This window comes from Sceloporus occidentalis, unplaced genomic scaffold (genome assembly GCF_023333645.1).
Source record: "Sceloporus occidentalis isolate IW3139 unplaced genomic scaffold, rSceOcc1.0.p SCAF_6, whole genome shotgun sequence".
Lineage (NCBI taxonomy): Eukaryota > Metazoa > Chordata > Lepidosauria > Squamata > Phrynosomatidae > Sceloporus > Sceloporus occidentalis.
Window position 1 is genome coordinate 126,565,436 of NW_028316986.1, and position 23,974 is coordinate 126,589,409.

General features: G+C 40.8%; 1 protein-coding gene across 50 annotated transcripts in view; it reads right to left on the bottom strand.

The window, feature by feature from the left end:
• Window positions 1–11,411: 11,411 nt before the first annotated feature.
• The window catches only part of RIMS1 (regulating synaptic membrane exocytosis 1), a 330,044-nt gene continuing 317,481 nt past the window's right edge, over window positions 11,412–23,974 (bottom strand). For all 50 annotated transcript variants that reach the window (XM_089530919.1, XM_089530918.1, XM_089530966.1 and 47 more), the window contains 3 exons: window positions 18,157–18,258; window positions 14,051–14,190; window positions 11,412–13,648 (listed from right to left, as the gene is read on the bottom strand). In XM_089530919.1, coding sequence (XP_089387045.1) covers window positions 13,430–13,648; window positions 14,051–14,190; window positions 18,157–18,258 — 461 coding nt within the window. In that variant the 3' untranslated portion in view covers window positions 11,412–13,429. The remainder of the gene's footprint in view (window positions 13,649–14,050; window positions 14,191–18,156; window positions 18,259–23,974) is intronic.

Sequence of the window (23,974 nt, forward strand, 5' to 3'; positions counted from 1 at the left end):
TTGCTGTATTTCAAACAGCTGTTTAAAAGGCTAAGTTCAAAAGTTGGCAACTTTGAGTCAGTGATGCCCAAGGCAACACTGTGAAGATCAATGTAAAGCTTGGCAGGCATGCTTCTCCTAGGCTTTTTCCTGAAGTGAGATATAGGAGAGTCTGTATGTGTCCCTGTGTGCAGGAGGAGAGGAGAATATGTTTCTTCTCATCAATTTTGAACAAATTCTGATGGCCTGAAGTGTGATATTGGTAATGCTGGTATAAAATCAGGTGTGTGCACAAAGAAGACAACAGTCTCCTGAATTCTCTGTAAAATTAAGAAAAGCCTACGTGATAAGAGTCCAGCATAAAAACAACTGCAAAATGCAAAGATATAACTCTGAATACTAAAATGAGGACAGTCCAACCCATTGCAATTGTAATGTAAAACTTCAGCTGAGCATTTTGGAAGGCAGGTTAGGCATTCAAAGAAAAGAAGCAAGCAAAGTTACCAAGGGAATGTTAACATGACAAAAATACGAGTTCTAGGTGTGAACTATTTTTAGAGTCTCACTCTGTAGAATGCTAGAAATTTGGGGAATGAAGTAAAGTTTTAGGGTGAAGGGCAGAATTATTTGAAGGGTAATGGGGTCACCATAAAACAGCAGGTGACTTGAAGGTGCCTGCACAAATACAATGCCCTCATTTCTCTCCCCACCCTCACACACAACAAGTAGTTACACCCTGCAGTGTCACTGGAACACAACCGTAGGAGGGAAACAGAAAAGCACCTGCTTTGGAGTCTGGTTGACATCTTTGCTCAAATAAAGATATGTTCTTGGTATTTAGGAATAGAAAGTAACAGGGAACAGATTTCCTCATCTTCCTTTTGTTGTTAACTGCCCCCAAGTCGACCCTGACTGATGGTGACCCTGTGGATGAGATGTCTCCAAGTCCTCTTTCCTCCGCTGCTCTGCTTAAGTCTTGTAGATTCATGCCCATGATGTCCCTAATTGAGTACCAGTTTCTTAAATCCCTGTAGCATTTTAGTTTCCTGAGATACTTTACGTTGGCGTATTAGCATCAATGCTTGTGTGTAGTTCTATATTTCCTTGAGAAGGGGGATCTCTTCCACACAGGAACATGGATGCATAAATCTATGGTCATTTGGTCAGTGTGACTGTTGGAAGATGTCACTTTCCATACCCCTCCCTTTCTGGGGGGTCAATAAACTTTATTTGCCTTTTGTTCACTCTCTTCCTCTCTCAGCTCTTACCAAGCATGGACACAGAAACCAGGTTGTGCTATGAAAGATATTTTTCTTCTTACTTACACATGAGAGTCAGCTCTAGGGACTCTTCTACCAAGTATACTTTTCTCTACTGATTAGTTATTTTGTAAAACTTAGATATAGCAATAAAGTAAGGCGGGTTACAAACCGCCATGAAAGTACGCGCGGAGCGCGTACTAGGGTTAGGGAGGTGCGGTGCTTCCGCACCCCCCTAACCCTAATACGCGCCTTGCGCGTAAAAAATGATGGCGGCCATTCCAGACGACCGCCGTCATGAGGACGTCACCGCCGCGCCGCCTCTACACGGGGCGGCGCAGATGTGACGTCCTCACTACGCGCCAGGGCGCCTAGGGCGCCCTTTCCGCAGACCATGAAGGAGCTCCGTTTCGGAGCTCCTTCCTGGTTTGCGGCGGTGCTTTGCTTCGCTGGGCGCAGCCTTCAGACGGCTGCGCCCAGCGAAGCAATGGAGAAAGGGGCCAAGCGGCCCCTTTCTCCTTCTCCCCACCGCTGCGGGGTGTCCTTGGGGCTTGAAGCCCCAAGGACACCCCTTTTCAGGCTGCGGGGAAGCGGCGTTTTGCTGCTTCCCCGCAGCCTGAAAAGCGGCGGATCGGGGCCTCAGTGGCTGCCGTTCTGGCCACTGAGGCCCCGATACCCCGGGGAAAGGGGCGGGTGCAGCCCGCCCCAAATTGGCGGTCTATAACCCGCCTAAGTTTCTTTTTACCTACCAATGTATCCTGATTATTTACCAGAAGCTCAGATCTAGCTGTTTTTACTAAATACCCGTAGAGTACATACTTTTTGTTGTGTTGCTGCTGCTGCTCAACTTTCTTAATCACAAATAACCAAAACCATAATCAATTTTCTAACACTTTACACAGTCACTCTTGTACCTTTGCTTTTCCTCTCCATCTCTCTATCCCTGGACATGTGCAATTGCATCATTTTACAAGTCCACACGGATACATAAATTCTTGCATCTGTCTGTCTGTCTGTCTCTATCTAATCTTCAGAACCCAGAGGACTCCATATTTTCCCGCCCTTTGCTTCTTCAAGACATGGCATTTCTCTCCCCTGCCCCAGCACTTCTGAAATCCCCTTAGCATCCTCCTCATGTGCTGTTGACAATGCATCTATCCAAATTCCAGCTTACAGCAGTTGCCGAGGCAACCGGCACTTTGGCACCAAAAGCCTGTAAACAGAATCAACCAAAACACCTCTTTGCAATTTGTCCTTTCTTCCTTCTTTCCATTCCCCTTATTCTGTGTGCACAAAACCTGTACAGCTATAAAACATCAATTGCACAAAGATGGTATGCAATTCGTTTCCCATTCATTCTTGAACAGATCTATGAGAGAGGTTTTGTCCTCCCGAAGAAGTTACAGCTGCCACCTCCACAATTCCAGCCCCAGAAATTAGGTTAGTCTTTTTCAGTGTGATGGGTGCTCAGGTTTTTGGCAGCACCGAATACTTCCAGTTCAGATGCTTTGATTATTCTTACCACTTTGATTGTGTTCCAAAATGCAAAATTGTTATCCCCTTTCATACTCTTCATATCCTTCTGCTGTGTCACAAGTATAATAATGCTGTTCTCTGATAAATAGGCACATGCATGACAATGTATATTTTGCATATCCTCTGTGCATGGCAATACTTTTTTACCATTGGGGGGGAAATTGTCTACAGTAGCTGAAATCTTTTACCCACTTAACTGGGCTTAACAGGATTTGAGTCTAATAGAAATTAAGATCATTGAGCTTAATGGGATTTTCATTTAAGTAGACACATATAGGATTGTGCTGAAAGTGACAATTTGTGGGATATAAAATGATTTATGTAGACAAATAATATAGCTACCTACAGTTTTATAGGTACCAAGTGTGGCAAGGGTGAGGGGAATAAAGCCATGAGGATGCCACTACCTGCAGGTTCAAGTATAATTACACAGTGATGAAGGAACCACTCTCTGCACATGCTGTGCTTCCTATTTCATGTACTGGATTCATTGATGGATTTTAAATAGTCCAGGACTCAGCTGACAGATTGAAAATGAAGGCTGGGAATGAGAAGGTGGCTCAAATGAAGGCTTCAACTACATCTAGAATTGCCTAGCAACCCGAATACTGAGGCTGTAATTCTATATTCACGTACTTGGAAGGGAGCTGTAGACTGAATAGATTGGTTGGTATCCAACCAAACTGGTGTCCAAGTATCCTCCAGTGAATGGAAGGGCTCACAGAAAGGCCTGAGATCTTCTTGCACCCCCAGTGGGATGTCATTCCCAATTAGCATCCCTCAAATCTGACTATATGAAAGAGAACATCATTATTTTTAGTTTCTTTTTAATTGTCCAGGGATATGTTTTTTAAAAAAATGTGCCATGCACAAATTGTTCTAAACTGCCCAGAATATTGTGACTGATGTTGAAAGGTGTGGCATGAAACAAATGAGAAGGTAACTCATTGATTTACCAACAGAGTAAAACGAAATCTGTTTTCTAGAAATTGCCTGACATCTAGACCATCCTTACCAATTTATTTCATGATGTCTCAAGAACAAAATGTGAAATGGCTTCCTCAGCCCTCTGGCTCATACACAGTGGCCTTTGTTGCTGAAAAAGGTTGTGTCTGCTACTGATTTTACTGGAACAACTTCTGTGGCAAGTTTCTGAACATTCAGTTCCATCAGGATGATACATGTAATATCCTGGACATTGGATTTCCTCCCTTTTGGATTTGTACTGTCTAAGGCACAGCTGCTGACTAAAAACACAAGAATTGGTAAAATTACCTTTTTGAACTCCATCTTCTAGAACTTATGGCACATGTGCCAGAGGGGGCACTTAGAGCCCTCTCTGTGGTGGCAAACCTATGGCACACATGCCACAGGGGGCACTCAGAGCCCTCTCTGTGGGCATGCATGCCATCGCCCCGGCACATTGTTCACCAGAGTTCGTTACTAGAAAGCCAGAGGGATGCAGCACTTTGTGATAAATAAGTAGTTTTTGGGTTGCAGTTTGGGCACTTGGTCTCTAAAAGGTTTACCATCACTGTCCTAGAATCTCACACCCTGACTGCAGGATTCTAGAAACTGTTGTTGAAAAATATAAAATTTTCAAGCACTGAACCAACATTGGCTTGTTGAATTGTAGATTGTACCACAGCATTAAAAGGGTTGTGGTAAATCAGTGTCTTTTGTACTACCAACACCCTGTTTCCTCAGTGGTGGAATTCAAAGATACAGCCATGTTAGTCTGCAGAATCAGTATGTAGAGACATCTTGTAGCATCTTTGAGATTAACTGAAATAAAGAAGTGGGCAGCATGATCTTTCATAGACTTAAGTCTACTTCCTCAGATACATTTGGACCAAAAGCTCATGCTGCCCACTTCTTTCTTTCAGTTAGTCTCAAAGGTGCTACAAGATCTTTCTACATACTGACTCTGTTCCCACAGTGAGCAACCAGCTACTCATGGGGAAGAAGGTAATGAGGACAATAATATCTTCCTACCCATGAACCTCAGCAACTGACATATTTTATTGCCTCTGATGTAAACTCTACTTAAGTCAGACTCAAATCACTTCAATGACTCCACTTGGGACTTGATTCCATGACAAAATGCCCTGGCTTAACTTGACTCACAAGCTGTATTTTTAGCAACTGACTTACTGGCCTAACTTCATCCAGAAAAGTTAACAGGAGGAAAAGCGGTTTTCCTTCTGTCTCACTCCCTTTTGCCTACTAGTCATATGACAGAAAAGATACTTTACATGTGCCATACAAGAAGCTCGTTCTTCCTGTAAACCCTTGCCTCAAGCCCATTGTCTAAATCTTTCCTGTTCTCCTCTGAGAAATGTGCTTTGCACTAGGGGATGAATCTTGCCTGCTGCTCCTTTGAGAAGCTTTAGAAGGCTCCTCCCATGTGCTGCAGGGACAGGCTGCTGAGTAGACCTCATTCTATGCCTCAAGCTCACTGCCGAATGTGTTTGTTGTCCCCTTCTGAGAAATGTGCCCGACACTCTGGTCAAGTCAACGATTCTGTTCACTTAGGGTGGTCCCATGAATTTCACAGGGATTTCTTAGGCAAGGAATACTCAGAGGTGGTTTTGCCAATTTCCTCCTCAGAAAAATAGCCTACAGCACCTGCTGTCTCCCATCCTAGTACTTACCAGAGTCGATTCTGCTTAGCTTCCAAGTTCAGATGGGATCTGGTGTCTGTAGGGTGTTTATGTTGAATGCCTGATCATTTTTACTCAGAACTAAGTCCAATTGAACTCAGTTAGCTTACTCACTTGCAAAGATTGCAACCTGCATTAATCAGCCAAAAAGTTTACTTTGTTTTAAAAACTGCCAAAATAGAAGAGAACCAATAATATAATTAAAAGCTCCAGACCTAGGATTCAGGCGACCTTCTTTGAAGGCAAGTTATTCTGCTGCATTTCTCAGTAAAATTAATCAGGTCAGGTGCCATGAGGTCATTTGTTCACTGACTGCAAAGATGCATCAGTATTTGTTGTTGTTAGCAGTGGTAAATGGCTTCAACTTGTAGTGAATATATGAATGAGAGACCTCCAAGAGCACTAGTCACGAGAAGGCCTGATCAGGCCTTGCAAACACAGGGCCATGGCTTCTTCAACTGAGGCTACTCACCTGTAAAGCAGTTATCCTCATTTCCTGCTATCTTCCAATCTAGCCAATAATATTACCTTTTCCAAGGAGTCATGCAATCATACTCATGATTTGTTTTGAAAAGAAATGATCCATGGTATCCTTGGGCACCTTCCAAAATGCTCTTACCACATTTTAGCCACAAAAAAAAAAAAAAAAAAAAAAAAAAAAAAAAAAAAAAAAAAAAAAAGGGGGGGGGGAAGCAATTGGACTGGAATTTTACTATTTGACGCTTCTATCCCTAATAAAGATAAAACTTGTTTTTGAAAAAAAATGGGATTGCATTTGGCTTGTTTTACCTAACAGTACCTAAAACTTTTCTAATGTAAATACACAGAAGCTCCTTCTCTGCCTAATAACGTGGTTTGTGGGCCTTACAAAGAACTGAGGCATCCTGGATTTCATAGGAAGTACCTTTGTACTTCTGGATCTCATAGGAAATACCTTTTTGTTTTACTAATGGAATTTAAATTTCCCGGTCTTTAAAGTGCTTTGCTTGGCCAATACCACATGGCCAGAAGAAGGACTGGCCTGCCTACATAGATATTCCTTCATACTCAGAACACCACCACCACCATGACAAAATGCACACCTGTGGCTAACATCATTTTTCATCTCCTGTATTATTTGAAACACCTTTCCCTGATGCAACGTTATGCAACATATATTTTATGTATTTTGGTTGTTCCAATAAAGGTATCATTGTTTTGTGGGTTTGGGATGTTATTGTACTGAATCTTATTAGTTACTATAGTAGACCCATGCTGGATGGTGACTCAAAATGTAGGTAAATTCCATTGGTTCAAAGGGCCTGCACAAATAATATAGATCAGGCCTGAGTGAACTCCTGTAAGAATAAGTAATTCATAGTATTTCACATGAAAAATAATCCTTATAAGATGCAAGCTTGATATAAGCATGAAATATATATTTGTACTGTGGGGACTTTCAGCTCTAAGAACTCTGGGAAACTGTCTTTGTAGGCACACACATGGCAAGAGCCCACCTTTTGAATAAAATGGTGACAAAAATCATTGGCCAGAATACTACATGACTACTTACTTGCAGATACTTAACTAATGTTTCTTGGTCCAATCCCCACCCAACCCTACTTTCTGGGACATCAGCTGCACTGAGAAGAAGGTCCATACTGCTGGTCATTGGGATACAGGTGGATGATGGTTCCACCCTCTTTCTGCCCCCAAGTGAATCTGTGACATGGAGGTGCCAAAAGGGCCCTGCTTCTGTTTGTTGCAACCTTGATAATAGTTGCAGCTCACTGATGTCTCATAAAGTACGCTGGAGGGGCAATTACAATTGTGACAATAGTGACATAAGAGGGATTGTGAACACAGATTAGTTATGGATGCATAACTCCAGCTTTTATTTTTCCCCTTATGTGACATATTTTTTCTTAAAGGTCACAAAGCACTTTCTGAAAAATAATATTTATCAGCATACCCTCTAACTTTTCACAGATGAAAACTGGGACACGTGTGGCCAAGCAACTTCAGAGTGTGGACTAAAGTGACTGATGAGGAAGAATACACAAGCGAGGAGAGGCTGCAGCAGTTGGCCTTTGCCTGGGTCTGCTGGAAAGGGCAAGCTTCCACCTTCCTCACCTCTCCTCAGTTAACCTGTTGAAATAATTGTGCAAAATACTTCTATACTTTGAACTCAATCTTTAGCAAAGGAAGTAACTGACTATAAAGTGGGAGAGTGAAGGCAAGAGAAATAAACTGTCACATTTATAGAGCAGCTAAAAAAGTGGGAGGACAGAGGATTAATTGGGACTGTCCCTGCCAAATTGGGATTAGTTGGAGAAGGTGTACCAACAGCTGATGCTTGTTAACAACAAGATTCATACAGATACAGCTGCAAAATCCATACAGAAATGGGCTGTGGGGTTTTCAACTGCAAATAGCATTGAGAACATGATGCATGTTGTTTCGTTTCCTTAAAAACAAATTAAAAAAGCAACTTCAAGTCACTTTGTTTACTTAACATGCAAACAAAAATAAAACAACTTTATGCATCTGCATTAACTACCTGTTCACATGTTGTGAGTGTGATGGTAAACTGCAAGGTACTTATCCTCTTCCTACGTCTCAGAAAATGAGACTCTATTGCCACCTAATGACACTATTTGAGAAATGCTACCTTCTATTATGTTACAGCAGCATTATCCATGCATATGCTGTCCAGATGTAGACAGCCCGCCATATCCATGGATTCTTTAGCCACATATTCAACCACCCATAGGTTGAAAATATTCCAGAAAGATATAAATTCTAAAAAGTAAATCTTGATTTTGCTATTTTATATAAGGGACACTATTTTGCTGTACCACTGTACTGAATAGGACTAGAGCATCCACAGATATCCACAAGAAGCCCTGGAGCCAAACCTCAGTGGATACCGAGGGCCCTCTGTACTGGACATTAGCTCCCATAAATTCTCATTTGGCAGAATTCACTTTTGAAGGTATGTATCTGCAAGATAGATACCACTAGTCTTTTTTTTTTGTTTTGTTTTTGCCCTCCCCAACCCCACCCTTACCAACATGGAGAAAGATTGTGCAAATGGAGCCTTTATGAATAGTGGGTTTTTTTCACAGCATTCTCATCACAGCAGACCTTGGGCCCATTCACACTTCATAATTATAGCATTATAATTACACTTTAAATGTCATGGAAGCATCCCATGGAATCCTCATATTGGTTGTCTGTGGAGGGGCATTTAGAATTCTCCATCAGAGAGATTCTCTAGTGCTTCACCAAACTGCATATCCCAAGATTCCATAGGATACAGCCAGGACACTTGGAGTGGAATAATGGTACCATAATTGTATTAGGAAACTGGGCCCCATGTATATAATTTGTGTATATCTATTTGTTCCCCCAGTGAGCTCAGGGTGGCTTACATGCATCTCCTCTACCCCACCCCATAGCCTCATAACAAACCTGTGATGGTCAAAATTATCCAGTGAATTTCATGAGTCAACAAGGACTTGACCCTGGAGCTATGTTATTCTGCAGACAGAAAGCTTGATTAGACTAGACCCATGATTTCATCTTCTTTCTAGTGTTTGCCAGTCAGAAGTATCTGAGCAGCTCACAAGAGGATATGAAAACAACAAACTTCTGCTGTTCCCCACCCATTGTTGTTGTTGTTCTGTGCCTTCAAGTCATTTCTGACTTATGGTAACCCTAAGGTGAACCTATCATGGGGTTTTCTTGGCTAGGCTAGAGAGGGATTGCCATTGCCATTCTGTGAGGCTGAGAGAGCTCAAGAGCACCCAGTAGATTTACATGGCTGAGCCTGGATTTGAATAGCAATAGCAAGTACAATGCTATACCACTTATCAGTGCACTTAAGCACTCCCTAAGCGGTTTACAATGTGTGAGCTACTTGCCCCCAACAAGCTGGGTACTCATTTCAGTGACCTCAGAAGGATGCCAGGCTGAATCGACCATGAGCCCCTGGCTGGGATTGAACTCACAACTTTGTGGTTTGTGAGTGAGTGGTTCCAGTACAGGCATTTAACCACTGCGCTACCCTGGTCTCCTGTCACAGTCCAGCATTCAAATCACTACATCACACTGGCTCTGTACTGCCCACCTATAACAGAGGTTAAGTAGTATCATTTTCTTCCTGTCTCATTTGGGTTTGTCTGGGATGATCATATCTGATCCTACTCCTCCATCATAAAGGCTAGCTTATGAGAATCTGTGATCAGGACCACCTCATAACACATTTTTGAACTTCAGATGAAGAGAGACACTCTTCTGCATGAGGCTTTTATTGAGCAATTGCCCTTCATTAAGACAGTTCCAAGTGTGTAATCACTTTAGTTATGTAGCTACATAGTGTGCTCCACCTGACTCCCTTAATCCTTACTTCTCAGGCAGCAGCTTCTGTTCCCCTGATGCCTGAGAAACAGCTGGCTGATCCACACCCTCCCAAGAACGATCTCTGGTGTGACAATCAGGAACAGGGCCCCTTTTGCAATTCTCCCTTGCACCAGAGATTGATTGCAGGAAGGGGTGTCCTGGGGTTTCCTTGGCAAGGTTTGTTCAGAGGAGGTTGACCATTGTCTTCCCCTGAGGTTGAGAGCATGTGACTTGCCCAAGGTCACCCAGTGAGTTTCATAGCCAAGCTGGGAATCAAGTCCTGGTCTTCAGAGTTGTAGCTCAGCACAAAAAAACACTATGCCACACTGGTTCTCATAGTGAGCATATAGGGATTGTGAATACAAACCAGTCATGAATGTGTAACTTAAGTCCACCAAAGAAGAAATGGAACAGCTGCGTAAGGTGTTTCCGTTTACTAGAAGCACGAACCCATCATGTGGAAGCAAAGTTACTCACAGAAGTTGCCATCTACGGTTATGTGCTGACTTTCTCTGCCCTGACAAAAGCAATGAACGTTTAATAGCTTCATGACTTGCATTCAGCTGGCACAGAGTGATGTTCTGCAGTCTTTATAAATGTTATTGTGTATATACTGTATTATGTGAATTACAGTAAGGCATATTTTATGGTGTTGCATAAATGTGACTGTAGTATATTAGGTTTTGGTAAGTGGTCTGTTGGGAGGTGGATAGAGTATGCTCAGAATGTGGGAGGTGATTGGCTAAGAGTTTGAAAGGGAGGATTGGAAAAAGTGAAGTATGACAAGCTAGAAGAGAGTCTGTAGGAATCAGCAGCTGGAGTCAGAGACCTGAGGGAGGGGGATTTTGTGTGGAGTTGTTGTTAGGTGTGGAAGTCAGAAGAAACAGAAGGTGCAAAATTGGAACAGATTTATAGCACTTTGTGACAGATCAGTTCTATGGAATCCTGGGATTTGTAGTTTTGTGGGGTTATTAGACTACTCTGCCAGAGCACTCTGGTTGTGAATTTGTGGGGAATGCACTAGAGAATGCTAAGGAAGCCATCAAGCTACAAATCCCAGGATTCCATAGGATGAAGGCATATCAGTTAAAGTGATTTGTTTTTAACTGCCATTGAATTGGCTTCAGCCCCTGGTGACCCTAGGAATGAGTGACCCCATGCATGAGGTGCCTCCTAGTTACCATATTATGGTCGTTACAGACAGCCAAAATAAAGCTGCTTCGAGTCACAGTGGAGGTATGGTGTTTCAATGATGCATGCGTCCTAAGAGTCCAGAAGACACACCAAAGCCACGCTCCAGTCCTTAGGGCACACTGTGGATACCTGTTGAAGAATGCCCAGCTACCTGGATGCATCCCTGTGATCACTTTGCTTTCTGATGTAGAGGAAATTGCTACATGGTGGTGGTGGGGTGCTGCAATACTTACAAGGCAGCCGGGGTGGGGGGGGGGTGATTTTGGTCACTGCATGGCTGAAAGAGAATTCCTACCTTCACATTAACCAAAAGAATGAGTTGTGATGATTTGTTGTTGCACTTTGTCTCTACATAGGTAACTTTCCCTCATCATTGAACACAAAACAATGACTACACTGAACATGAAAAGGAAATTTTATTAAACATGTCTACATAACATGAGTTTGAAGTTTCATTTAAAAGCACAGGGAAATGTTAAGACAAGTGGTCAAAATAGAAAGGTACTACCGAATTATCATTAGTTTATTTATTTGGCCACTACAAGACAGAAGAGAATCTAGTAGTGCACCAATGCTTCAGTTCTTCCTGCTCAGCAGGTCGAGCAGTAATCAATCTGTGCCCCATGGAAACATGGGCAGAATAGTTCTGGCAATATTAAATAATATTAACAATAATAAATAGTTCACTTGGTGCAGGCAGTTATGTCTATGAAGGAAAACTTAATTGTGTCCACAGTTTCTACATGTGTTACAGCCCCACAGTAGGAATCTACACCAAAATATTTAGTAGAAGGAATTTGGTCCATACTACATCACGTTTTCCATAGGGTAAAAAATAAAGTCCATCTATAGACATTTAGCACCAGACTAACTGACAGCCTGGCTAAAACCTGCAAAATGTCTATAAGAAAAAATGGATGGCTTAGATTTCTTGGTTACTTCATTAGAGTAATTACGAGCAAACTGTACAAGTACATGCAACATACAACCTGGCCTATGTGGAACTAACATACATTATTAAATAATCTCTTTTGTTTTTCCCCCCTCTTTTTTCCTTTTCCTTTTTTCTTTTTTATTACAAAAACGTGCATGCAGCTTTGAACAGTTCCAAGTCATGCTGCTCTATTTTGTGAGATCACCATAAAAAGAAGGAGAACTTTTCAATGCACCTGCACATTCTGCAGTTTTTTTAGCACATTTACAGAAAAACACAAGGGATTTCAAGACTAAGAAAGAACCAAGATGAACAAAATGCAAGGTTTTTTTTGTTACTGTATCTACCCCCACCCTTAAAAGTAAAATTACTTTTGTTAAAAACCAAGCTTTGTGCTTGCATCAATCTCAAATAAATGTAAACTGAAATTTGATTTTTTTTTAAAAAACTAAACATTAGTAAGTGCAGAATATTTCAATTGGAATTTCCAGTGAAACACTGAACAACTCATACCATGCTCTAACCAGGGCAGACAAGCGTGTCAAAAGTGACACATGGATCATCAGGAAAGTCTCAGTACAACTGAAAATGTTGGATGCTTAACTCCCTTTCTGGTCCACATTTTAAAGTCAATTGTACATTTGCACACATGAACATTAAGACTTTTGTCATGGGCCTGGTATGTTTTACAAATGTAATTGTCAATGTCGAAACAAAAAAGCTGCTTTTTAAAATCAAGTCTTCAGCAGTAGTTGCAGTTGCGGATTTTCTTCATGCAAAATCAAAATTCAAACATAAAAAACTATGATGTGTAATGCAAATATATTCATTTTTTTACAATGAAAAAATATGACAGGTAAACTAAAGTTTCAATTGGTCATTTATTCTGGTTTTCCACCTGTGTTAAGACTATGAACAACTAGAATGGAGGGGCAATGTGGCTATTATTCGCATTGTATGATAATTCTGGCATGTGAATACTTCTGGAGATGCTTACAGAGATGTACTTCAGCCCTTTTTGGTTTGTTTTAGAAAAAGAAAGGAAGGGTCTCTGTTAGCATCATGACAATTTTTACAAAACAGGCAGAATAACACAGCAAAAGCAAGTTAACATGTACAGACACCAGGAAGTTAACACTGTTTGTGGTCTCTGTGAAGAAAAGGGGGGGGGAGTGGGTGAACTGTTGAAAGAATGCATGGTTCCAGTTTAATTTTGAAAGGTCCCTCCTCAGTATGATTATCAGACGAATCAGGGAAATTAGGGTAGATGGGCTGACTGTATCTTCATATAATGTTTTGTTCGATCAATTTTAGCCACCCTTTTAACACAGAGGCATATTTTTGGATAAACTACTACAGGCAAAATTGAAGTGATGATTGTCTCTTTTCAAAAATGCTCCTCATTGTTGTCAGTAGCTTTCCCCCCATTAGTTATTCTGTGTGATGATGATTTTATTAAGGAGCTCCTTCTATTGTGTTCACTAAGATCGAATGCAGGGAGGCCCAGTTGAACTTTCCAGAGATGACTGGGAAGCCCTGCGAGTCAGAGGAGTCAAAGTTGGATCCACCAGGGAGGAGGGTGGAAATAATTTATACCAGCCGATGACCACACTGGACAAATCGAGTTCTTCCAGCAAGATCTGTGCAACTCCCATGAAACATTTGTGATCCATTCGACCATAATCTCCCCAGACTATCACCTGGAAAGACAATAGACAGAATCAACACCCATCTAAGGAAGTGTGTTCCTCAGGACATGTTGAAGGACTAACATTGGAATTCTTGTTTGTGAAGGCACTTGAGATTCTTGTGGTTTGCCCCCCCCCCCCCAGGGGTGTGTACATTAATATCTGCTTTAACAAGCAGCAACAGTGAAAACCAACACACTTCTCTAAACAGAATGCATCATAATTAGTGTAATTGCTGATGAAAGCTACTTCGACTCAAGAAGCTGCAGCCAACCTATAAAGCACCTTGCTCCTCTTTGTATCAGCTCCGTCTGCTTAAACTAGAAGCACTTAAGTCACCAAACTTTAATGAGTTTTGTTAGAGATGCCCACCTATCAGGAAAACTGCTGTAAACAGAAGCATTAAATACTGACCTGAAGGACTTTACCATGAGGACTTTCATCAAAAACCAATGTCTGTTGATATAAAGGATCAAGAGTTTTTCTGGCAATTCTTGTCTTCTTCTTGGCCATACAAGCCCCATTTTCCAACAGATATACTTTCACATATGGAGCTGCAATGTACAAGGAGTGTCAGTTGCTAAATCTTAAGCGATGTATTACTTTATTGTCAAGACATTTACACCAGAAAAATAAAAGCACAATGACATCACCCAATAAATTTAAAAAATAATCACAGGTATGCTGGAGAACAAAACGTGGAGAATGAAATGAAGAGACACTCTTCTCCTTTGGAGAAGCTCCTTCTTATGCTGCATGATAAATCTGCAATAACCTTAGGAAAGACCTACTCCTATTTGAGAAGCTCCTTTTACTTGGCTTGCATGATGATCTAAGTTCTGGAATCCTACCAGTGGTATCTCCTGAAGAATCCATAGAGAGCTGTCTCTGTGTCATAATTAGAGATGTAACCATTCAGCAAGTTATGTTTCTCAAAGGAAACAACAAGTAATCTTAAAAATTTCTTTCCACTGAAAGAAGGTATTTGACAACCGTGCAGTTTTCAAAGCCTATTCAGAAATGGGGATGTATTCTCTGCAAAGAAATGCATGTAACTGTTTTGAACAGAAAACAGTGTTTTCTGCATAGGGAATAGCATTTTCTACACAGAAAATAATATTTCTGCACACACACACACATACATGCTGTTTCCTGTACAGAAAATGTTTTCTATGCAAATTAACCAAATGCATTTTCTGTGCAAAATAAATCTCCTATTTACAGCACATTCTGCATAGAAATGTTATTTTTCAGAGCAGAAAATTGTATTTCCTGTACCAAACCACCATGCATGAATTTTGCACAGAATATATCCTGAACCTATTCTCATAAAATTCTCATCTGTCTAGCATTCTTCTCATCAACGTTTCTCAATCAGCTCTCCAAAAACATATTTTTCAATCATTTTCTGAATATTTTCATATATTCTTTCCATCCCTAGCCATAATCCAAGTATTTATTCAAAAACAAACAAAACACACACACACCCCCCACACACTTTTTTAAAAAAGGTTTGGCATCAGTTGCCCACAGTTCATTACCTGAAATATACAGTATTTTTTTAAAAGAAGGCCTGCTAGAATTGAGACTATTCATGGAACAGGAAACAATGCTTAAAAGAAATTGGTCTTTCTATGAGGGTTTATTGTTTTAGTACAAAAGAATTGAAGTGGAAAATGATTCCATTCCTCACAATAGATGTTCTGAAAATAGTAGGTTTAATTATACCAGTGACTCTGTTTATGAGTTTTTGTTCTCCCAACTAGAATGCTGCAATTTATTGACTTGCATAAAGTACCTTTGTGCCTCTGCTTTTTTTAAAATTTTCTGTGGATATTGTGGACTTTTGAATTTTATAATTTTATTTCATATTTTCACATATACACTCTGGTTTCTCTTGAGATTGTGTCAATCTTTCACCTTTGTGCCTCTGAAAAAAACTCAGTTGCTCTGACTTGGTGACCCTAATTTTGCTTTTCTTTTGTCCTTTATGTTTTTCAGTGATGTCATTTTAAAACACTTTACTCACATGGCAATGGAATTTTTTTCCTAGTTTTGGGGACTATTCCATGACCAGTTTTAAAAGCTGAACAAGGTAAAACTGCTTCTTTCAGCATAACGTCTGAAGAACTGACTGACAATGAGTCTTTACAAACCGGCACTATGAGCTGGCATCGGGGTGGAGTGAGGGCATGTTGACCTCATGCCACATGGCCTGACTCCACTCCCAAAGCAGTGTTACACCACCTGCCTGACTGCATGGCGGGCAGTGTTGCGTCATTTGTGGCACAGCTTTTGCACATGCTGCGCCGAAGAAACGCCCAAAAAAATGCTGCCACAGCAGCAAGGGCACCTTTTCCCCAGCACTAAAAGGAGCGGCTTTCTGCTGTCACTTTTTGTGTCGGGAACCATCTGGGTTGGGGGCATGGCATGCGGTTGCCGTATCCCAAACCCGGCAAGCAAAGGGACGGTGCCAAGCCATTCCTTAGCTGCCATCTGTTTAGCCCCAATGTTTATCAAATGCCTACACTATTTGTTGTTTTGGATGCTGTTGAAAATATAGATTTTTCTTTAAAATAATTTTTATTCACTGTTCAAACATAACAAAAGCACAACAATACATAATAGGCAAGCATAAACACAAATAAATACATAAACACACACACACATAAAAACACATTACAATCCTTACCTCCAATTGTCCTCCCCCTTAAAAATAATGATTTATCGCTTCTCTCCAACCGTAACCTAACTATTGTCCTAAGTTTCTCTTCTTATTTTCTTATCATCCTTTATACAATATAGCTTTTTCATTATCAAAGGTCTGTGTTTCAATCCTAAAAATAAGTACTTCTACTTACATCTCAAATCCTATCATGCTAATATCGTACTTTCCCCTCTTTGATTTATAAATTCTATAAAAGTTTCCACATTTTTAAAAAAGGACTTTATTGAATTCCTTTTGACCAAATTTGTTAATTTAGCTAATTAACGAATTAAGTTCCATAACATTCTCTAACCATTCCATACATGTCAGTATGATATCAGTCTTCAATATATTGCAAAGACCAATCTTGGTGTTGTAACTAAATAACTTATAAAATTTCTATATTCTAATGCTTTTTGATCTTCTAGATTTATAAAATTTAATAAATATAATTCAGAGATATCTTATATCCTAGAACCTTTTGTGTCCATTTATTTAAAACCAACATCTCTTTGCTTTTTTACATTTCCACCACATATGGGAGAATGATCCTATGCCCTTCCTACAGGTGTTCCTTGTGCCTTTATACATTTTAGCCAATTGATCTGGAGTCAAATACTATTTAAATATCATTTTATGAAAATTCTCTTTAAGATTGCATGAGCAGGTGAATATTGAACCTTTAATCCAGATGCCTTCCCACTGATCATTTGAATAGCATGTCCCAAATTGATTGCCCAACTAACCAAATATTCTTTTATCTGTTCTTCTTCTAAATAAACTCTTAGTATATATTACTAATTACTAATTATACATCTTACTAATTAAGTGGTTATCATTTGAACATAATAGTGTTTCAAATTCTGATGTCACCCCTGCATATTGGGCTTCCTTTAAGTCCTCTTTCACTCTGTCCTATAGCTGGTAAAAATTTAGCTATTGCATTTTGAAACCTTCCCCTTCCAGTTGTTGCATGTCTTTAATCTTTCACTTCCATGTAACTTTCTCTAATAAATCTCAATATTTTATCCAATTATCCTCTCTTAACTCTCTCTTACAAAAGGCTTCTTGTGGGGTTAAGTCTCTTTGTATTTTCCCCAAATCCTTAAGAGGGAATTTCTGATAACATGATTTTTAAATTCAAGACAGATGAAAATATAAAATGCACACACATACACACACACACACACACACGCTGGTGTGCCAGCTAAGGAGGTGAACTGAGGGTAAACATGTATTTCAGTACGTCTCTGCCAAATCCCAAATCATTCATTCAACAGTTCTGTCAAATTTTATAATGTGGTGGATGCCACAACCACATGACTCAATGTGGTTGTGGCATCCACCACATTCACACACTGCTTCAAAGATTATGGAGCTCCCTGTAGCAAGAGAATGGGAAGTGATTATGCCTTCCCTATGTCATTTTTCTGGCCACCACTTCCATTCTTCTTGAGAGCTTTCTTAGAGGGTTGGATGGATTGGGCTTATGTGATTTGATACCTCCAAACCAGCTACATTCCAAGCAGCTCCTGGAATAAACAATGGGGATTGCAGTAATATGCTAAACACTGTAATTTCTTGGCAATGCCTGGGATATCCAGTTTCTTGCTCCAGAATTATTAGAAGGACAGCAGAATATATTTCTAGAACAAATGATGTTTATGAAGAAAGGAAGTGGCAGAAAGTAGTGGCTCATGAGATATTATAGGACTGAGAAGGATGGGCACCAAGTCCTGCATCACCATGATGGATTGGTGAAATGTGCTGCACATCATAAAATCAAGCATTCACTATGCAATGTTGTACTTACCTGGGGTAGATTTAGAACCAGGCTTTTGTGTCAGGCCTCGGGCTCTGATGACTTCTACTTCTAACTGGCCTTTCTTATCCACCATTCCAATCTGTATATCACCTAAAAGAGGGTATGAAGTTACCTGTGTTATTAGTGTAATATTAGTACAACAATGGTCCTACTGATACTCACAGAAGTACTGTTTTTAAGCCTTAAAGTTTTGTTTTAAAAGACATTTTATCAAAACTTTAACCTATTGCTTCAGCAGGTAATAGAAAATGTTTTATTTTTTATCAAGTTCACAACAGAAATGGCTTTGAGTTATTTCCTCATGAATTTAAATTCCTGAACTGAAAAGACCCTGAGCCCAGTAGAACTTTGAGGATATGAAAACCCTATGGAGAGGTAAAAGGACTGATAGGTTATTCCCAATTGTACCTGGATATTAAGGGCATTTTTACAGATATTTAAAATAGGAACCAGCCTCTACAGTAAGACCAGTGCTAAGTTTAAAAGGGGCTGAACAAGCTGCTGCTAGTAGCTGGCATCCTGTTAGAGGCATATACATGTGTAAGTTTCTTTTATGCTTGCTATGTCCCTTTTTGAGCATTGTAGAGATTGCGATTTCCTTCCTCCTTCTGTAATTCCAACCCCCCCAACTGGCCATATAGCCCCTGAATTCCCCCCTCCCCCATGCTATTTTGAGCCATGTAGGACTACAACTAGTGCCTCCCTCCACCTTCCCACTGTGCCTCCTTAGTTTTCTCTAGTTCTCCAATGCAAAGGTTACAGTGTGCTGGGTGGCAGCACTGAAATCAGTCCAGTCACTAGGTATTCTCTGTAAAAAAAAAAAAAGAAGTGCTGGGCAAAAGGAAGTACAGCTGCTATCTGCTGCAGACAGCAGGTGAATTGAGCAACTAGTAGCCCAATAATAATAATAATAATAATAATAATAATAATAATAATATATTTGAAGATGCCAGTCACAGATGCTGGCGAAATGTCAGGAATAAACTCTTCTAGAACTTGGCCACATAGCCCAAAAACCCCCCCCACACACAAAAAAAAGAAAGAATGCCAGCCATGAAAGCCTTCGACTTCACAATAATAATATTGTTGTTCAGATTATTATTGGTCAATACAGGTCAACTCCTATATTCTCTAGTCTTATCTGGAGAGGCCAAGAAAGTGATAAGTCAGATCCAGTTTTATTGATAAGATGGGGAAAAGAAATATTTGAGAAAACGTACAGTGCACATAGCCATTTCCCACAAGAAAGATGGACCAGACAGGCAGACATCTTTCAGCCTGTCTGAACACTACCAATGAGCTATGGAGTACAACTTATAAGATATTTGTTTACTAACAAACAAAATACCCTGCATAAGTGATTAACTGCAGACATTATATGTGAACGTGCTATACAGTCATCTCTCTGTAGCCACAGATTGAATTTTTTAAAAAATATATAAAAAGGAAATCTTGATTTCCCAATTTTATGTAAGGGACACCATTTTACTACACCATTGTATATAACTGCACCCATACATTTGTGTATTCATGGGGAAGGAGGTGTCCTGGAACCAAACCCCAGCAGATACAAAAGGCCCACTGTATCATAACTTTATGAGAATATAATAAAAACACAGTATTGTGACTTTCTCAGCATTTAGCAAAACACGGTGCTGGCTGGCATCTCTGATATTGCGGATTCTCAAAGATTCTCTGGCTGTTCATTCTGGAATGTGAGCTCATTAGTGGTGCCCCATAACTGTTTGGAATGTGAGCTCATTATTGCTCACAGGTGATGGTGCCATGAGAAACCAGTTCTCAGGAGAAACAAGCTGTTTAACTCTTGGGCATCCTTTGACCTATCTTTTTACTGAGGGAGCAAACCTCTGATGAGGAGAATGGCAGGACAGAAGTGGAAGCACTGCAAATCCCATGTTATAGCTTAAAGCAGCCACTGCAAGTCCCAGTGCCAAAGCAACCACACATTTTGTCTGGCAGAGTATAGAATTCCCGTCAGCTCTACACAATATAACAAGTGGTGAGGGAGGGCGTTTCAGTCTATAACATCTGGAGGGCATCGAAGATTATGAAGCTCGCAATGGCTTGGCCTAATAATGAAGTTAGTCATTGTAGGCCATAAAAACATTGTAAACATTTTTCTTTGTTTTTAAAAAAAAGATAATGGGGAGGTTGGTGCCAACTGTGGCTCCTGCAGGGCTCATAGGCTTCAGCAACTGTCCCATCATGCCTGGTACTGATACTGGTATTGTAGGGCAATCATTGGCATGAAGACCACAACCCTAGGTTTTTCTAAGACCAGAGTGTTGTGGATTACACAAATAAACTTTTTTAAAAAGAACTGCACAACTGGGTACCAGGGAGGGCAGGTGCTTCCACTATTTGATATTTTAGTAAACCTGTTATTTCCCTATTATATGTGCTTCATCTATGAAAGAGGAAAACCTAGAATGGCTTACAACTATAAATATACTAAATGTGTGGGAGAGCAGTAGCGTTCAAGATTTGCAAGAGAAATCAGCAAGATTTCTCCCCCCCCTCTTTTAAAAGAGCCTTACCTACTGGCAATCAGTTTTACACTTACAGGCTCCAACTCACAGCATATTTTCCTCAGTTAAATCCCAAGTGCATACATGGTGTTTATCCAGATATATGCTCCCTAATTTCTCTGCCTACCAGGCCTCAGCAGGGAGTGCCACAGCACAGGGGTCACCACAGCCCCTTTCCATCCAGAAGTGATTCACATCTCAGGTATAATAGGAGTCTTCTAAAAATGTTTCTTTTTAAGGGAAAAAAGGTCTCTGTTGGTTTTCTAGGTTAGAAGCTCCCCAGAGTCTATGAAAAATTAAAGCCAGCAGTCAGTGGAAAGAAAATATCACTCAGAGAGCCCATTTTGGTTTTCTCCATAAACCATAAATGAACGGAATTTAGAAGTGCAGTGACAAACAACTAGCAGGTTATCGGTGATTTCATATGCAGTCTTATTAATATGAATTTATAACATGCCAAATAGCCTTCTGTAATATAATGTATTTTGAGGTTTTCCAAACCCAAGACGCTAGCTTATCAGCTAATACATATCTGAATGAATAAGGTGATAAAGAGCTGCGTTGATTGCATTAATTCTGCAATGCAGATGCAGCCAATGTTGACTTGGAGAACATGGGGAGGAAAATAATGAACTCCTAACAATGCTTCTGGTTCCACACTCACCTCAGATTATCTCTGAGATGAAAGGGAACACTACGTATATATCACAGCCCTTGACTTGAAGAATGGTTAGCAGACAGTTCTCTGTTTGAAGCCATTTTTGTTGTTGTTGTTGAAGAGCTATTCTATCCAAGTCCCATTTAAACACAAAGAACCAGGCTCAAAATCTTGCTGACATGCTACCTTTCTGTCTGCATGGGTATGGTAAAGCATTTAATTAGTACAGTTCAAGAGCATATGAAAAACCCTGTGGAATCATCTCAAAGGCCTATTTTTTCCATCATCCATTCTGACAAAGGAGACACTTGGAAGAAGCACAAATGTAACATACAAGTAAAAAGACTTGTCATCTAATGACACTATGTAACCTGTTAGTTACTTGGATGATATTTCCAGCCTGATCCTCAGGGAGATTTCTTAGAAGTAAGTCCTACAAAATTGTTAGCAAGGGACTACACACAAATTTCTTTCCCCCTTCATCCACTTCAATGACTTGCCGACTCTGTGGAAAGGCTTTTAAGCACATTCCTTGCCATCTTTGCTTTCTCTTTTATTATCATAGTAATGCTTATTTATGTTGATTATATCATACATTCAGACTGAGGGCCTGCATCCAGAGATGACATGAATATATCATGAAATATTTCCCCTTTCCTCTGCAATCCCTGGCCCTCACTGAAATGTTGAAGTTTGTAGGATAGTAAGCCAGGTTTGTAGGAGGAAAGGTGAAGCATCCCAAATAACTTTACCAAAATTGCTTCTGTCAGCAGCAGGAGGCTCCTTTGGATCAATGCCCCCTCCCTTCACCCCCGTTCATAGAAGGGCATGTCTGGATCTGAGCCATGAAATTGTGTTGTTCAGTGGCTTGAAAACTTCAGGCTAAAGGGCAGAATTAAAATGCTGTAAATAAATCAATAAGACAAAATAAAAAAAATAAAGAAGGGGGGAAATGCAACCCAGAGCAGTTCAAGCAACCTGGCACATAAGAAGTCTGGAATAGAGCCATAAGAGGGAACTCAAGCCTGCAGTATCCATTTGAATGAAGCAGCTAAATGTTCTCTTTCTTTGATGCAATCAGCTCTTATGCCAGGATCAGAAGTTCAAGTATATCAAGCGACTTTGTCTAATGGAAGTGACAAAGCATTCACTAACATGTGGAAGCCCCCCTGCCTCCACCTTTTTCTCTGATCTCCAAGACATTTGCAATGTCAGGTACTCTTAGGAAAGAGAAGAGGTATTGCTTATTCTCACAGTATTTCTCTTTTTACGCTAGGCTGAGCCAATGAAGACATGAGCTAGGACAAATTTTACTCTTCTGTTCTCCCCTGCCCTACCCTTTCTCTTAGGAACGTAAGAAGCTATCTATGGCCCTAACCCTAGTACGTCCTGGGGACGTAAAAAATGGTGGCATCCATTCTACATGGGGCGGCGTGGAAGTGATGTCCTGGTGCCACGTAGCCAAAGGAGCTCCTTCAGATGGCTGCGCCAGCGACACAAAGCAGAAAGGGGCCAAGCGCCCCCTTTCTCAACATCCCCGCTGACGTCGGGTGTCCTTGGGGCATGAAGCCCCAAGGACACCCCTTTCCAGGCTGCGGGGAAGCAGCCTTTTGCCACTTCCCCACGGCCTGGAAAGCGGCGGATCGGGGCCTCAGAGGCAGCTGAGGCCCTGATCTGGTGGGGAAAGGGCTGGATACAGGCCGCCACAAACAGGCGGTCTGTAACGCACCTATGTTTCCAAGTCAGAGCTTTGAAACATCTTTTCACTTCCCTTCCTTCAAGCCCTAATCCTGACAAAAGGCTTATGGTTCAGCTGTTAAAACAGCTGGGGGAAAGGAGAGGAGAAGAAAGTAAAAAGTCTTTTCACAGCCTCTAGTCAGGATTTCTGTGAACAACTGGGGTTTGGTGGGGAGTGGGGAAACAGGACATTGGAGGAAAAACAGAAACTGGATTGTCAGCTGCCAAACATCTGCAAGTTAAACCCCACTCCTATCTTTCACAGAAATCTTGACTAGAGGCTGTAGGAAAAATGCTTCAGATTCCTTCCCCCACTGCAACCCCTGGTTTGACAACTGAAATGTCTTCTCAAAGCCTCTACTCAGGGTTTCTGTGAAAGATGGGAAGAGGGAGTTGTGGATGTTTGGCAGCTAATAATCTAATTTTTGTTTTCTTCACATCTTCCCTCCCCTCAAGCCCCAGTCTTTCACATAAATCTTGACTGTGAAAACCATTTCTATTTCCTCCTTCCACACCTACTTTGACAACTAAAATGTCTTTTTCACAGCCTATTGTCAGAGTCGGGGCTTGGAGGGAGGGAAGTTGTGGGTAAAAGAGAAACTAGATTGTCAGTTGCCAAACATCAGCAACTTCCTCCCCACTCAGTAACTTTCCTTTGCATGCCTCCTCCAGTCTTTCCCAAAAATCATGGCTAGAGGCTGCAACTCTAGCTGTCAACATTCTGGCAACTTTCTTCCTACCCTCACCCACACCTCAGGGGTTTGAGAGCTGGAACATCTTTTCACAACTGATGATTTATGCACAACCTTTGGGCTGGGAGGAAGAACAGAGGGAAAGCAGTGGAAAAACAGTACTCACTACA